Raw genomic sequence first — 16,535 nt, 5'->3', positions numbered from 1 at the left:
AAAAACATCTTGTTTTCGAAATTAAAGTTTCCAGATTTGACCGTATTAATGACATTAGGCTCGTATTTCTGTGTGTTTATTATATTATAATTAAGTCTAAGATTTGATGAAGCATGCTGACTGAGCGGTGGTAGGCAGCAGCAGGCTCCTAAGCATTCAATCTAACAGCACTTTCCTGTGTTTGCCAGCAGCTCTTCGTGTAACCGATGTGAAATGGCTAGCTAGTTAGCGGTGGTGCGCGCTAATAGTGTTTCAATCGGTGACGTCACTCGCTCTGAGACCTTGAAGTAGTGGTTCCCCTTGCTCTGCATGGGCCGTGGCTTTTGTGGCGTGATGGGTAACAATGCTTCTTGGGTGTCAGTTGTTTATGTGTGCAGAAGGTCCCTGGTTCAAGCCCAGGTAGGGGCGAGGAGAGAAACGGAAGCTATACTGTTACATTCGCAATGCTTGAAGCACTTCAAGCCTATCAACTCCCGAGATTAGGCTGGCAATACTAAAGTGCCTATAAGAACATCCAATAGTCAAAGGTATATGGAATACAAATGGTAGAGAGAGAAATAGTCGATGCCTCATAATTCCTATAATAACTTGCGGCTCAACTTGAAAGGGGGGCGGCCCGTCAGGAAGTCCAGGATCCAGTTGCAGAGGGAGGTGTTTAGTCCCAGGATCCTTAGCTTAGTGATGAGCTTTGAAGGTACTATGGTGTTGAATGCTGAGCTGTAGTCAATGAATAGCATTCTCACATAAGTGTTTTGTCCACGTGGGAAAGGGCAGTGTGGAGTGCAATAGATATTGCATCATCTGTGGATCTGTTTTGGCGGTATGCAAATTGGAGTAGGTCTAGGGTTTCTGGGATAATGGTGTTGATGTGAGCCATTACCAACCTTTCAAAGCACTTCATGTGCTGAGTGCTACGGGTCTGTAGTCTTTAGGCAGGTTGCCTTTCTGTTCTTGTGCACAGGGACAATGGTGGTCTGCTTGAAACATGTTGGTATTACACTCAATCAGGGACATGTTGAAAATGTCAGTGAAGACACCTGCCAGTTGGTCAGCACGTGCCCGGAGCACAAGTCCTGGTAATCCGTCTGGCCCCTCAGCCTTGTGTATATTGACCTGTTTAAAGGTCTTACTCACTTCGGCTACGGAGAGCGTGATCAGACAGTCATCTGGAACAGCTGATGCGCTCATGCATGCCTCAGTGTTGCTTGCCTCGAAGCGAGCATAGAAGTGAATTAGCTCATCTGGTAGGCTCGTGTCACTGGGCAGCTCGCGGCTTTGCATCCCTTTGAAGTCTGTAATAGTTTGCAAGCCCTGCCACATCCGAAGAGCGTCGGAGCCGGTGTAGTATGATTCAATCTTAGCCCTGTATTGATGCTTTGCCTGTTTTATGGTTCATCACAGGGCATAACATGATTTCTTTTAAGCTTCCGGGTTAGAGTCCTGCAACTTGAAAGCGGCAGCTCTACCCTTTAGCTCAGTGCAAATGTTGCCTGTAATCCATGGCTTCTAGTTGGGGTATGTACGTACAGTCACTGTGGGGACAACGTCCTCGATGCACTTATTGATAAAGCCAGTGACTGATGTGGTGTACTCCTCAATGCCATCGGAAGAATCCCAGAACATGTTCCAGTCTGTGATATCAAAACACTCCTGTAGTTTAGCATCTGCTTTATCTGACCACTTTTTTATAGACAGAGTCACTGGTGCTTCCTGCTTTCATTTTTGCTTGTAAGCAGGAATCAGGATAGAGTTGTGGTCAGATTTACCAAATGGAGGGCGAGGGAGAGCTTTGTACGCGTCTCTGTGTGTGGAGTACAGGTGATCTAGAATTTGTTTCCCTCTGGTTGCACATTTAAAATGTTGATGGGAATTTGGTAGAACTGATTGAAGTTTCCCTGCATTAAAGTCTCCGGCCACTAGGTGAGTGGTTTCCTGTTTGCTTATTTCCTTATACAGCTGACTGAGTGCGGTCTTAGTACCAGTCTGTGGTGGTACATAAACAGCCACGAAAAGTATAGCTGAAAACTCTCTAGGCAAGTAGTGTGGCCTGCAATTTCTCACAATATACTCTACTTCAGGCAAGCAACATCTAGAGACTTCCTTAGATTTTGCGCACCAGCTGTTGTTTATAAATATGCACAGACCGCCCCCCTCGACTTACCGGAGTGTGCTGTACGATCTTGCCAGTGCAGCGTGTATCCCGCTAACTGAATATCCATGTCATTCAGCCACGTCTCCGTGAAACATAGGATATTACAGTTGATGTCCCGTTGGTAGGATATTTGTGATTGTAACTCGTCTAGTTTATTGTCCAATGATTGCACTTTGGCGAGTAGTATTGACGGTAATGGCAGCTTTCTCACTCGCCTTTTCCGGGTCCTGACCATGCACCTGTGTCGCTTCCTCTTGAAAATAGCGAGGATGCCGGCCTGGTTGGGTGTTTGAAGAATGTCTTGTGCGTCTTGTTTGTTGAAGAAACAATCTTTGTCTAATCCGAAGTGAGTGATCACTGTCCTGATATCCAGAAGCTCCTTTTTCCCATAAGATCGGTTGCACACACATTATGTACAAAATCATTTACAAACAACGTGGAAAAAAACACAATTGGTTGGGCGGCCGTAAAACTGCTGCCATTTCTTCCGGCGCCATGTTCAGTTTGTCTCAGTTGTTGAATCTTATATTCATACAAATATTTATACATGTTAAATTTGCTGAAAATAAACGCAGTTGACAGTGAGAGGACGCTTCTTTTTGTACTGAATTTATTTATCCAATATTGATCAGAGTTACCTTGTCCTATGGATATCTACACAGTTATCAAATTGGCAAGGTGGTATAAGCCTACACGAAACACAGACCTTATTTGAAGCCAATCTAAAAAATGTCCTGTGAAATAAATGAATGAAGGAACCGCTTTTCAGATTTTTCTGGAAGGTGTCATGGAGATTATGACTCACACTTTGGTAGTCAATTCTTACCATGCCCATTATTAAAATAGGATTTCCTGCATATAGAAATGACAGTTTTTGTTTTCAACATTCATCACAGGTAACTCTATTTTTATTATTCAAACAGTTGAGAGTATTTGTGTCTCCTAAGCAGACTCTTCAGTATCATTGTCACTTCAGAGAGCTCTGTGTGTATGTACACAAATATATTAATTTTACAGATGGCAGAGAAAAGCAGAGCACCACTGTGGGACTATTACATTGAATTGGCACCAGGGAAAGCAAGGTGTCTTATTTGTGATGAAGATGTAAGCATGGGGTCAGCAACTGCTAAATCAAAAAATACCACCAAACTGTGGAATCACCTTAAAAATCCCCCATCCAAAAGCCCAAAAGGAAGCAAATTATGAAAAAAAAAGCAAACGCAAATTCTTCACAAGGAAGAATACAGACATCGCAGGCTAAAATCTTTTTAATAAAAAATCAAAATGGCAGGACAAAGACCCAAGGGCCAGGAAGATGGATGAAGCAATTATTGAGATGATTGCCATTGACAACCAGCCATTCACAGTGGTGTCTGACGTTGGTTTTCAGCAGCTGATTACTCTTGCTGAACCCCGGTACAGGATCAAAATATAAATGATTTTGCACCGAAATGCTAGATAAAACACATGAAAGAGTTGTGATGAAAGTGAAGAATCTGGTGGCACCAGTGGACGCTCCACACATGGCATTTACAACTGACTGCTGGTCAGGCACTACAGAGTCCCTGATGCGTCCTACTGGACATTTCTTTGACAATGTCTGGACAAGAAAGCAGGTTGTGCTGAATGTCAAGACTATGAATGGATCACAGATAGGAAACTACGCCAGAGAGATGTTTTTGACCATGTTGGAATACTGGGAAATCCACACAGAACGTGTAGTGCTGGTCCTCAGGGACAGTGGGGCAAACATGGTGAAAGGTATGAGACTGGCAGAGCTTCCAGACTTCAGCTACAGAGCACACACCCTACAGCTTATAATCAATGATGGCCAATCCAGTCAGAGAGCTATGCTAGACATTATTGCCATGTTGAAGAGCTGTGCAACTCACTTCGACCACTCTGTTCTAGCCAAACAGAGGCTGAGGGCCATTCAGGAAGAGCTTGGCCTTCCCAAACACAGCATCATCCAAGCAGTTCAAACTCGCTGGAACTCCACACTACACATGTTGCAGAGGATGTTTGAACAGAGGCGTGCACTGAATGAGTATGCAGGCGAATACGGACACATCAGCAGTTTGTCTGCTGCACAGTGGGACATGGTCTCAAACCTAAAGTTCCCTGGTGCTGGAAACTGTCCTGGATCCATGTTACAAGAGCTATGCCTTCACCTCAGGGACAGCACAGTGGCTGAAGGAGGAGTCTGACCTACTAAGGAAACCAAATCCAAGAGCCACAGCAGATGGGACAAGTGAAGAGGATGACCCAGATCCAGGCGCAAAAAGGCAGAATCTGGGTAGATCAGCCACCCAGTCCGGTGGACAACCTCTACGCTAGAATCCTCGGAAAGCTAAGAGGGCAGGGATGAAGTTTTGAAATTGAGTTGGAGTGTTAACTCACAGCGCCTGTCATTGACAGAAAGAGCGGCTTGCCTTTTGAGTGGTGGAAGCAGAATGAGGACAGACTTCAATCACTTGCTCCGTTGGCAAAGAAGTTTCTCTGTCCCCCACCTTCTTCAGTCCCAAGCTAGAGTGTTCAGTGAGGTGGGGATAATTTATGAGAAGCGGAGGAGCAGACTGACAGGGGACCATGCAGACAAGCTCTGCTCTTTGCAGTACAACCTAAAACTTCTTAACTGAGAACATGAAAGACCCATGAAAGCTGGTGGTTCCTTTTAGCATATGTTTTGAGCTAGTAACTTAAACTTTAGCTTTTTTACATGGCACATATTGCACTTTTACTTTCTTGTCCAACGCAGTTTTTTGCATTATTTAAACCAAATTGAACATGTTTCATTATTTGAGATTAAATGTATTTATTTATGTATTATATTAAGTTAAAATAAAAGTGTTCATTGTTCATTCAGTATTGTTGTAATTGTCATTATTACAAATAAATAAATACAAATCGGCACCTGCTTTTTTTGGCCTCCAATAAAAAGTATCGGCGTTGAAAAATCAAAATCAGTCGACCTCTAATTCTAGTCTAGGCTCATCCTATATAACTACTGCACATTTATTGTCCATAATGTCTATACACACCACCATATACATATATATTTTGGACTGACATTGCTCGTTCTGATATTTCTTCTTTATTTTGTGGATTTCTGTGTATTGTTAGGTATTACCACACTGATGGAGTTCGGAACAAACATTTCGCTGCACCTGCAATAACATTTGTAAAATGTGTATGTGACCAATAACATTAGATTTTATTAGTATGTGACCTGACTGTATCCTCTTGGCCCCCTTGGGAGCATACGGCATTCATACCGTTCTTCTCTACACCTGACTCTTTTCCGTGCAAGGGCTTTTGTCTCTTGGCAGTAGAGCTCTGCTTTACTCAGTACACTGATGTGGTTAGTATATTAGACATCTAGAATATTTCTTCCCATAAGAAAACATGGATAGATCTCACAACATGGCATTCTGGGTAGTGTACATCAGTGTGAGCGCTGACCTCTGGAGCCAGGTACTCTGGCGTGCCGCAGAAGGTCTTCATGGTGGCCGTGTCGGTGATGCCCTCTTTGCAGAGGCCGAAGTCCGTGATCTTGACGTGCCCGTCTTTATCCAGCATCAAGTTCTCCAGCTGCCAATGAGAATAAATATCATGTTATATCTTGAATATACTCCCTATAATATATCCATCCTCAACAGAATGCTCTTTTTACACGTTTTAAGTCAAAATCTTCACTTTGTCTCCCATTGGACTTAGTTAGGATTGGAAGTAAGGATTCGCTTCTAAGAGAAGTCTACACATGGTGTTATGACAGATATTAGCCAAACTGTTGGACAGTCATTGCTATATGAATGAACGTACCTTCAGATCGCGGTACACTATCTTGGCAGAGTGAAGGTAGTCTAAAGCGGAGACGATCTCAGCTCCGTAGAATCGGGTGCGGTCCTCAGAAAACACTCGCTCTCTTGACAAATGGAAAAACAGCTGCGAGGAAAAATATGTATTTACACATCTGCATATAAAAAGATATAGTTCCATTCACTAATAGCTCTCTAAAAAACATGTTATGGGCCCATATTCACAAATTGTCTCAGAGTAGGAGTGCTGATCTAAGATCAGTTTTGCATTTAAAATCAGAATGAATAGGAGAGGGACTTGATCCTAGATCAGCATTCCTAATCTGAGACGGTCCCTGGAAATAATTATTTCGGCTCCTGGAAAGAATTCTGTATGGTGGAAGAGGAAGGTGCACCTGTCTCAGGGAATCCTCATCAACACACCTAGTGTCTGTAAAAAATTAAAAAAAGGCTAATCTTTCCCCAGGTATCTCAGGTAGCACAGGCATCTCTTACCTCTCCTCCGTTCACATACTCCATGACAAAGCACAACCGGTCCTTGGTCTGAAAGGAGTACTTCAGAGACTAGAGAAAAATAACAAGAGTTGCACCATCATTGTTGTTTTGTTTCTTTACATCCACACAAACAGACGTTCAATTATCTTGTGAATTCATATCTAATTACACGTGCAACAGTAGATCAGCTTAAATGTTTATTCAATCAGACTTTGCTTTTGACAGAGTCTGTGGATGCATCCCAAGTGGCAACCTATTCCCTATATAGTGCACTACTTTTGACCAGAGCCATATGGGTGCCATTTGAGACATGGCCTCCAAGTGAATAATACAGGCTTACAGTATAAAGTTTGCATTCAAGTCTTTGCTAAACAGTACTCACTGTTAGGAATGGATGCCGGGTGTTTTTCAACACTCTGCTTTCTGTGAGGGTGTGAGCAACTTCATCCTGAGTTACAAGGAAAGAGAGGAAAATCCAGAAACGGCGGTAGAGAGAGAGGGAAAGAGAGTGGGAGAGAAAGACAGAATGTTAGGATGTAGAAGGTACAAGGCGCCAAATGGTGATATCTGGATCCATTCCAACAGGGCTCAGTTCTTTCTACCAGTGTTTCGACCGCCGGTCTGTGGGATGGTCCCAGACACTCATTTAGTCAGTTCTATCATGTTAGTTTAGTTGAAATGTACTTCCAAGCAGGAAAAAACAGTTCTAGTTTGCTGATGTACATATTACCTCTACTAACCTGTACCCCAGAACATTAACTCTTTACCAGTACCCCCTGTATATAGCCTCGCTACTGTTATTTTACTGCTGCTCTTGAATTATTTGTTACTTTTATTTTAAAAAATGTACTTATCTATTTTTTACATAACACTTATTTTTCTTAAAACTGCATTGTTGGTTAAGGGCTTGTAAGTAAGCATTTCACTGTAAGGTCTGTTGTATTCGCCGCATGTGACATAACATTTTATTTGGTTGATTTGATCCCTAGACTAAAAAAGGTTGAGAGAAACTGCTTTAAAACCAGCCAGTACCTTGGCGATGATAACTTCTTTCTTCAGGATCTTCATGGCATAATAAGTTCCACTCGCCTTCTCCTTCACCAGAATGACTTTCCCAAAAGTGCCTTTTCCCAGTAGTTTCAGATAGTCAAAGTCATTCATTGTCTGTCAGAGAGAAGAGGAAAGTAGAGGAGAAAAAAAGAAACGAGAAGAGTAGAAGCCTTCATTGAGATGAGAGAAACAATCTTGCTTGGTGTTTATGTGCCCATCTACCAATGCATGACCTGCGCTCAGTCCCCAGAGCGGCTCACCTTCCGTTTGTGTTGGCTGGTGGAGGTGTCCATCTCCTCCTCGTTGACCTCATTCTCGATCTGCGACGTGGGGCTGCACAGGATCCCCTCCTCCTCCTGCTTGGCCAGGGAGTCGGCCACCATCTGGATGGCCTCGGCCCACTCATCCCTGGAACCAACCAACAGCAGCTCACTTTAATACACTGCTTTACTGCGTGTGTATGTGTGCGTGTATATGTATGCTGAGGAAAGCACACATTTCGAAAAGTGCAGGGTACAAAATAAATTTCATGGAGAAATCTAGAGACATACCCCCATTCTGTCTGGATGCTCCTGTGGTTTGCTAAAACTAGTTACATCAAAACATGCAACTGCTGCTGTGGAAGTTTTATGCTTAGAATAACATGTTTTAGCAGCATCTAAACAGTGTATAGGTATTCTTCTTCAATTTTCAATAGCGTTTTCCCTAAAGGCGAGAGATGAGGAGGCAAGGCTGTAGTAGAGGAAGAGAGAGAGAGGAGGGAGTGAGAGAGAGGGTGACCCACCTCTCATCGGGCGTGTCCACGTGGAATGTCCTCTCAATAACCGTTGTCCACTGCAAACAGCGGATGATGAACGTGTTGGGCTTTGGCCGCTCTGTCTTCATCAGCTGACATTCTGAGGAGAGGGAGAAAGAGGGGGGAGAAATAGAGGGTGTGTCGGGAAGGAAAGAGAGGGACGAAAGAGGGAGAGAGAGAGGAGGTGGGAGAGAGCAAGAAGGTAAAAATAAAATGAGTGGGGTGATGAACGAGTGATTGAATAAATCCTTCATACCATGGAGGTTGACAAAGCATCACAGAATAAACATTTGCACTCACTACTGTTTCAGGAGATAACGGTGGCAACATAGTGTTGTACTATACTCAAGTAGCACTAATTTAACTCTGAACGTTTGACAGAGACACATTGGCTCTTGGGAATGCACACTGCCTAAAATGGGAACCTTTAATGATATTTTAAAATTAAGGTAATTGTAGCACAATGCCTTAGGAAAGTCTTCAGACAGCTTTACTTTTTCCATATTTTGATTTGTTACAGCCTTAATCTAAATTTGATTAAACAGCCCCCCCCCTCAATCTACACGCAATACCCTATATTGACAAAGCAAAAACAGGTTAAGACATTTTTGCTAATTTATTAAAAATACAAAAAACTGAAATATAACATTTACATGATTGAAGCACCTTTGGCAACGATTACAGCCTCGAGTCTTCTTGAGTATGACGCTACAGGCTTGGCACACCTGTATTTGGGAAGTTTCTCCCATTCTTCTCTGCAGATCTTCTCAAGCTCTATCAGGTTGGATGGGGAGTGTTGCTGCAGAGATATTTTCAGGTCTATCCAGAGATGCTCGATAGGGTCCAAGTCCGGGCTCTGGCTGGCCACTCAAGGACATTCAGAGACCTATCCAGAATCCACTCCAGCGTTGTCTTGGCTGTGTGCTTAAGGTCGTTGTCCTGTTGCAAGTTGAACATTCACCCCAGTCTGAGGTCCTGAGCGCTCTGGAGTAGGATTTCATCAAGGATCTCTCTGTACTTTGCTCCATTCACTTTCCTTCTATCCTGACTAGTCTCCCAGTCCCTGCTGCTGAAAAACATCCCCACAGCATGATCCTGCCACCACGTTTCACCATAGGGATGGTGCCAGGTTTCCTCCAGGCTTGACACTTGGCATTCAGGCCAAAGAGTTCGATCTTGGTTTCATCAGACCAGAGAATCTTGTTTCTCATGGTCTGAGTCTTTAGGTGCCCTTTGGCTAACTCCAAGTGGGCTGTCATGTGCTGTTTACTGAGGAGTGGCTTCTGTCTGGCCACTCTATCATAAAGGCCTGATTGGTGGAGTGCTGCATAGATGGTTGTCCTTCTGGAAGGTTCTCCCAACTCCACAGAGGAACTCTAGAGCTCTGTCAGAGTGACCATCTGGTTCTTGGTCACCTCCCTGACCCAGGCCCTTCTACCCGATTGATCAGTTTGGCAGGGCGGCAAGCTCTAGGAAGTCTTGGTGGTTCAAAATTTCTTCCAGTTAAGAATAATGGAGGCCTCTGTTCTTGGGGACCTTCAATGCTGCAGAAATGTTTTGGTACCTGTCCTCAGATCTGTGCCTCCACACAATCCTGTCTCGAGGCTCTACGGACAATTCCTTCGACCCCATGGCTTGGTTTTTGCTCTGACATGCACTGTCAACTGTGGAACCTTATATAGACAGGTGTGTGCCTTTCCAAATCATGTCTATTCAATTTAATTTACCACAGGTTGACTCCAATCAAGTTGTAGAAACATCTCAAGAATGATCAATGGAAACAGGATGCAACAGAGCTCAACTTCGAGTCTCATAGCGAAGGGTCTGAATGCTTATGTAAATAAGGTATCTGTTTGTTATTTTTAATACATTTCCAAAGGATTTTAACAACCTGTTTTCACTTTGTCATTACGGGGGTATTGTGTGTAGATTGCTGAGGATTTAAAAAAATATTTAATCAATTTTCGAATAAAAATGTGGAAAAAGTCAAGGGGTCTGAATACTGTCCGAAGACACTGTATATTGTAATACATTATACCCAACACACTAAGAAGCGGTTTCCTGGGACAGATTAAACCTAGTCCTGGACTCAATCATTTTCAATTGAGATTCTCCATTGAGCTTGCTTTTTAGTCCAGGACTAGGCTTAATCTGTGTCTGAGAAACCGCCCCCAAATGGTTTAAAATGGGGACTGATAATGGCGAGGAGAACCTACTTGCTACAGAGAAGTTATTGAGGGGATAGGCCAGGTCTGCGTCCTGGGGTTTGTCTTTGTAGCCGATGAAGGATCCGTCTGTCTTCAGCAGGAAGTAGCGCGGCCTCCAGTTCTTTATGTACTCACCTGCAACAAGTCCAGCAGGAATTGGTTCATACTGGAAACTTAGCCTATCAGTTTTTATAGTTACTGACTGACTGGCTGGCTGCAGCAGTGGTCAGACCTTCACTGCATCCTAAATGGCACTCTTCTCATTATAGTTCCAGGGCTATGGGCCCTTGACAAAAGTAGTGTATTATAAAAGGGAATGAGATGTCATCTGGGATGTACCCCTATGTACAGCTTTAAGGAAGTGCATTTTCATTTAACAGCATGGCAGGATGATTCATCATGGTTCAAGAAGGTTAATACATAATTACTTAATATGACGGTCCATGCTTCTGTTTGCTTGCAAGATCTCCATGCGGACCTTGTTGTAGAGGAGCTCCATTTTGCTAATAGCCTACATGGTATTATTTAACTTTTCTTTTACCACAAGTGACAGTGTGTACAAAAAAATGCAGTAAACGACTATGTAATGACAATTTAATACAAGTATAAAACTGATTGTTTGCTACTAGTTTAACTCTAAACCACTAGCTACCATTCAGTGTTTAGAAGACTAACTGGATTTTGTACCCAGCACAAAAGTGCCTGTAACAATTCAGTGGCTCCCGGGCTCTGAAAGGAAGGAACTGGGGAGTTAAGCCATCCTCCGAGAACTCAAATTTGTCTGTGGCAGTGTCACAGCCTGAGGCTAAATAAATAACCACACACACTCCATGTGTTCAACCAGTCAACACAGCTTAAAATCATCCATACCACATGCTGTGCATACTAGCTATAAATCAGGGGTTGGAACCGGTTCAGGAAACAGATCCGAAAACCGGAAAATAACAAAATTAAACAAAAGTGATCTAAACTGTTCCGGAACAGAACCATTATATTAAACTCATGGGAACCAGTTAATAACGTTATTTTATGTTCCGGGCATTTTTTTACGGTCCCACAAAAATCTCAGAAATTCATAGAAGCTGCTTCTCTGTAGGTATAGTTCTGTGGGCCTAATTCAGATAATGCATGTCATAAGATGACCAGCGCGTCAAGCCAAGCCTCCTCCATCTTCTCTCGCCTGAAAATTTTCAGTCGCATCTTGCGCCCTGCTCTATCCCCACTGATTGGTGAAGTAATTTAATGCTGAATGAATTTTTTTTTAAATAAAACGTTTTCAGAGGTTTAAAAAGGAACGATATAAAGAGTACGTTTTTGGTTCGAAATGGTTCAGAACTTTATTTTGTTGTCAGAACGGGAAAAATAATGGTTCTGTTCAGAACAAAACAATTAGAAAATAATTTTGGTTCCAACCCCTGGATATCATAATACAATATTCCATTGATTCCCTTCCCTGTTGGTTCCATGTTTATGTATATACAGGTATTTGGGGACCCGGGGGGTGTTTGTTTTTGATGTGAACTCTGAAAAAACTAAACAAATTCCAAGACAGTAAACATCACCGATCATCAATCAATCAAATCGACTCACCTCTCTTCTGAACCCAGCCTTCCTTGACAACGTTTTGGTCACTCATAGTGGCGTCGCCTTGACCGTCAGCCCAGCGCTCAGACCCAAGGGGGTGGGTGGGGGGAGTTCAGCAGTCCTGACCTTGCTGTCTCTTTCTCACAGATACACGCCCACTCTCCTCACTCAGTCTCTGTGTGTTGTCTCTCTCTCTCCCTTACTCCATCTTTTTCCCCAACTCCCTTGGCTCTCTCTTCTCCTTTCTGCTACCTCCTCGCCACTCGTTTTCCTCTCACTCTCTGTCTTTACTCCCCTAGCCGTCTCTCTCTCTCACACTACCTTTCTCTCCACGTCTTCCTTCGCTCTCTCTCTTAAGGCACTCCAGCGGTGACTCAGCCTGGAAGGAAGCAGGGGAGAGAGAAAGGAGGGGGGGAAAGGTCCATGGATTGCTCCACACACACATACACACACTACATCCCCACCCCCTCTCGTTCCTTTACAAACACCTACGTGAGAACTGGGGTCATTGTTAAGACCCAGAATGCGCTTCCCGTCCCCTCCCACCGGCAGATTTGTCCCCTTTCCTCCCTCTCTCTGCTCTTTGGCGGGCCAAATACTGCTTATACAGCGCCATTGACCAGATTTTCTAGAGTAGGCCTACATAATGCTTTTGACATACTGGATGCTTTTCCCATTGATCTCCAATTGGGATTTGGAGTGATTGACTGAGGTCCGTGCTAATGATGTCATCATTGTAGCCAATAGCCAATATAGTTAGATGTGACTAAATATACACAGTGGAAAGTAACTGAAGATCAATGCTTTTAGAGATATCAGACTGGCCAGGTTGGGATTCAAGTTATATACAGTACCAGTCAAAAGTTTGGACACGCCTACTCATTCCAGGGTTTTTCTTTATTTTTAATATTTTCTACATTATAGAATAATAGTGAAAACATCAAAACTATGAAATAACACATGGAATCATCTAGTAACCAATAAAGTGTTAAACAAATCTAAAAATATTTTATATTTGAGGTTCTTCAAATAGCCACTCTTTGCACTGATGACAGTTTTGCACTCTTGGCATTCTCTCAACCAGCTTCATGAGGTAGTCACCTAGAATGCATTTCAATTAACGGGTGTGCCTTGTTAATTTGTGGAATTTATTAAATGTATTTTCTTCTTAATGTGTTTGAGCCAATCAGTGTTGTGACAAGGTAGGGGTGGTATAAGTTAAAATACCAAGTCCATATTATGGCAAGAACAGCTTAAATAAGCAAAAATAAATGACAGTCCATCATTACTTTAAGACATGAAGGTTAGTAAATCTGGAACATTTCAAAGACTTTTAAAGTTTCTTCAAGTGCAGTTGCAGTAACCATCAAGCGCGATTATGAAACTGGTTCTAAAGAGGACCGCCACAGGAAAGAAAGACTCAGAGTTACCTTTGCTGCAGAGTTCATTAGTTCATTAGAGTTACCAGCCTCAGAAATTGGAGCCCAAATAAATGCTTCACAGAGTTCAAGTAAAAAACACATCTCAACATCAACTGTTCATAGGAGACTGTGTGAATCAGGCCTTCATGGTCAAATTGCCACTACTAAAGGACATCAATAAGAAGGGACTTGGGCCAAGAAACATGAGCAATGGACATTCGACCGGTGGAAATCTGTCCTTTGGTCTGATGAGTCCAAATGTTTGATTTTTGGTTCCAACCAGTATGTCTTTGTGAGACTCAGAGACAGTTGATCTCTGTGTGTGGTTCGCACCGTGAAGCATGGAGGAGGTGGTGTGCGGGTGCTTTGCTGGTGACACTATCAATTATTTATTTAGAACACTTAACCAGCATGGCTACCACAGCATTCTGCAGTGATATGCCATCCCATCTGGTTTGTGCTTCGTGGGACAATCAGTTATCTTTCAACAGGACAATGACCCAAAACACACCTACAGGCTATTTGACCAAGAACGAGAGTGATGGAGTGCTGCACTAGATGACCTGGCCTCCACAATCACCTGACCTCAACCCAATTGAGATGGTTTGGGATGAGTTGGAGTGAAGGTAGAGGCCAACAAGTGCTCCGCATGTTGAAAAAGCATTCTAGGTGAAGCTGGTTGAGAGAATGTCAAGTGTGCAAAGCTGTCATCAAGGCAAAGGGTGGCTACTTTGAAGAATCTCAAATAAAAAATATATTTTGGATTTGTTTAACACTTGTTTTGGTTACTACATGATTCCATAGGCGTTACTTTGTAGGTTTGATGTCTTCACTATCAGAAAATAGTTTTTAAAAACTTCAAAGGGTATGTCAACTTTTGACTGTATATCTTTAATTTAACCAGGTACGTGGACTGAGAACACGTTATAATTTACAGCAACAACCTGGGGAATAGTTATAGGGGAGAGGAATAAGCCAATTGGAAGCTGGGAATGATTAGCTGGCCATGATGGTATGAGGGCCAGATTGGGAATTTAGACACTGGCGTTAAGACCCCTACTCATACATAAGTGCTATGAGATCTTTAGTGACCACAGAGAGTCAGGACACCCGTTTAACATCCCATCCGAAAGACACCACCTTACACAGGGCAGTCCCCAATCACTGACCTGGGGGAATGGGATTTTTTTTTTTTGACCAGGGGAAAGTGTTCCTCCTTACTGGCCCTCCAACACCACTTCCAGCAGCATCTGGTCTCCCATCCAGAGACCGACTTGAACCAACCCTGCTTAGCATTAGAGTTATGACAGTAGTGGGATGCAGGATGGTATGCTGCTGCTAGATCGAGGCTATTTGGTTCTTTTATTCCCATCAAAGTGCATATGTTGCTCAATCAAACAAAGTTTGTGTAGAGTTCTCAAGGCACACATTATCTAACAGTGTAGTAGATCAAAACATCTCAATTAAAAGCGGCAAAGTCTTGCGTGGTCCTAATACGCAGCCCTGACCTTGCCACAGTCTCTGACGTTGTTTGTGCATATCCTAATAGACAACTTAGAATAATCCATTGGTACCAGAATAGACACAAGGTAGCCGTAAAGGATGTGTACCTTTTTAATAAAAGGATTTAATTCTGGGTCCACAATCATATTCAAGTTCAGGAACAGCTTCTGTGGTTAAATTCATGTCCTTTGTTGAGAGATAAAAATGTATTACCATTTCCTTATCTCTAGTAACCAGTGATACAAGGGTGCCAAAAGAGGCCAAACTGCATGTGACAACCCATTAGTTTATTTTTGTTCAAAGTGAAGCACTACTACAGTACTAGGAGAAAACTGTCTTACATGCAGTATAGTGTTTTTTGTCAGAGATTGGACGCCTGTCAAAAGCGGCCGACTGATGTGAAAGACCTGGCACTGGGATTGAAAATAAATGGAATAAATCCAATGACAACAAAAACAATGGCTGACATGACCAGACTTTCCATTTTAGAAGCCATTACAGGTCACATGTGCAAACCTTTTCCGCAATAAGAGTCTCTGCCATCAATGTACAAGACATGGCTAGGCCTTGCACCGCATACAAAAATAAGCAAATATTGAAACAACAGCTTTTGTTTCAAGGGCGTGTGGTGTCATTTGCGCTTACATAATAACATCCGCCTGCCATATAACATTACACGCTTAATTATACAATAATAACAACAGGCAAAGTCATTACTGGGTAAGGATGATTTTTAAACAATGTTCACGTGCCCAGCAAATGGATAAAATGTCAAGTGATTGGGGGATATAAATTGTAAATCGAGCTAACTAGCCACTGAACGCGGCTAACGAACGTAGTAAACATTAGCTAGCTGACAGTGTACTCTTGACGTTTTACCTTTTTGTACGACTCCCTACATTTCTTCCTAGGTTGTTGGCGTTATATATATATATATATCATGGCGTTGTTTCAATAAACATAAGGCAGTAACCAGCCCATCATTGTAGCTCACGCTTGAGAATGCCCGAGCCCTCCCGTTGCAGCATCCAAGCAGCATCACATCCCAAACTTGCAAATTACGTGCATTCATGCTAGCTAGCCCGCTACAGGCTAACGATTGTTTCCATCCATTTTACGTTGAAAATGCTTCCACAGGCCCAATAAAACATTGAACAACAACCCCAGCGCTTCTTAAACCCTTTCTGATTTTCTTTTTAAAATGAGTATTTCGTTACATTTGACGTATTTTACCTGGCAAGTCGAATAATGATAGCTAGGGACACCCCCCCTTCGAGCGCTTGCGTGCTTCCCAACGCAGCAAAATATTTGGAAAGAACAGTCAGTCAGTGATAAAAATGGAAGAAAAACCGGGATGTATCCATTGCTGCTGATGCTACGTCCAATTATAATATCCGAAAATAATCATTTGTAGACAGAAATTGCTGCGACAGTCCTCCCGGCTCTGTGACTAGCTTCAGCAGCTGCCGCTTGGTCTAAGGAAATCTCGTGACGTCACATGTAGCCAGA

General features: G+C 42.8%; 1 protein-coding gene across 1 annotated transcript in view; it reads right to left on the bottom strand.

The window, feature by feature from the left end:
- Nucleotides 1-16,535, bottom strand: part of LOC124015998 (RAC-gamma serine/threonine-protein kinase-like) — a 23,687-nt gene extending 7,152 nt beyond the window's left edge. The window contains exons 1-10 of the mRNA XM_046331515.1: nt 16,260-16,535; nt 12,109-12,481; nt 10,528-10,653; nt 8,300-8,411; nt 7,776-7,923; nt 7,498-7,629; nt 6,848-6,913; nt 6,466-6,534; nt 5,975-6,097; nt 5,615-5,743 (exon numbers count right to left, since the gene is read on the bottom strand). Coding sequence (XP_046187471.1) covers nt 5,615-5,743; nt 5,975-6,097; nt 6,466-6,534; nt 6,848-6,913; nt 7,498-7,629; nt 7,776-7,923; nt 8,300-8,411; nt 10,528-10,653; nt 12,109-12,154 — 951 coding nt within the window. The 5' untranslated portion in view covers nt 12,155-12,481; nt 16,260-16,535. The remainder of the gene's footprint in view (nt 1-5,614; nt 5,744-5,974; nt 6,098-6,465; nt 6,535-6,847; nt 6,914-7,497; nt 7,630-7,775; nt 7,924-8,299; nt 8,412-10,527; nt 10,654-12,108; nt 12,482-16,259) is intronic.

The sequence above is a fragment of the Oncorhynchus gorbuscha genome, linkage group LG26 (genome assembly GCF_021184085.1).
Source record: "Oncorhynchus gorbuscha isolate QuinsamMale2020 ecotype Even-year linkage group LG26, OgorEven_v1.0, whole genome shotgun sequence".
Classification (NCBI taxonomy): domain Eukaryota; kingdom Metazoa; phylum Chordata; class Actinopteri; order Salmoniformes; family Salmonidae; genus Oncorhynchus; species Oncorhynchus gorbuscha.
Note: the sequence above shows the minus strand (reverse complement) of the source record. Positions and strands in the feature narration are given on the sequence as shown.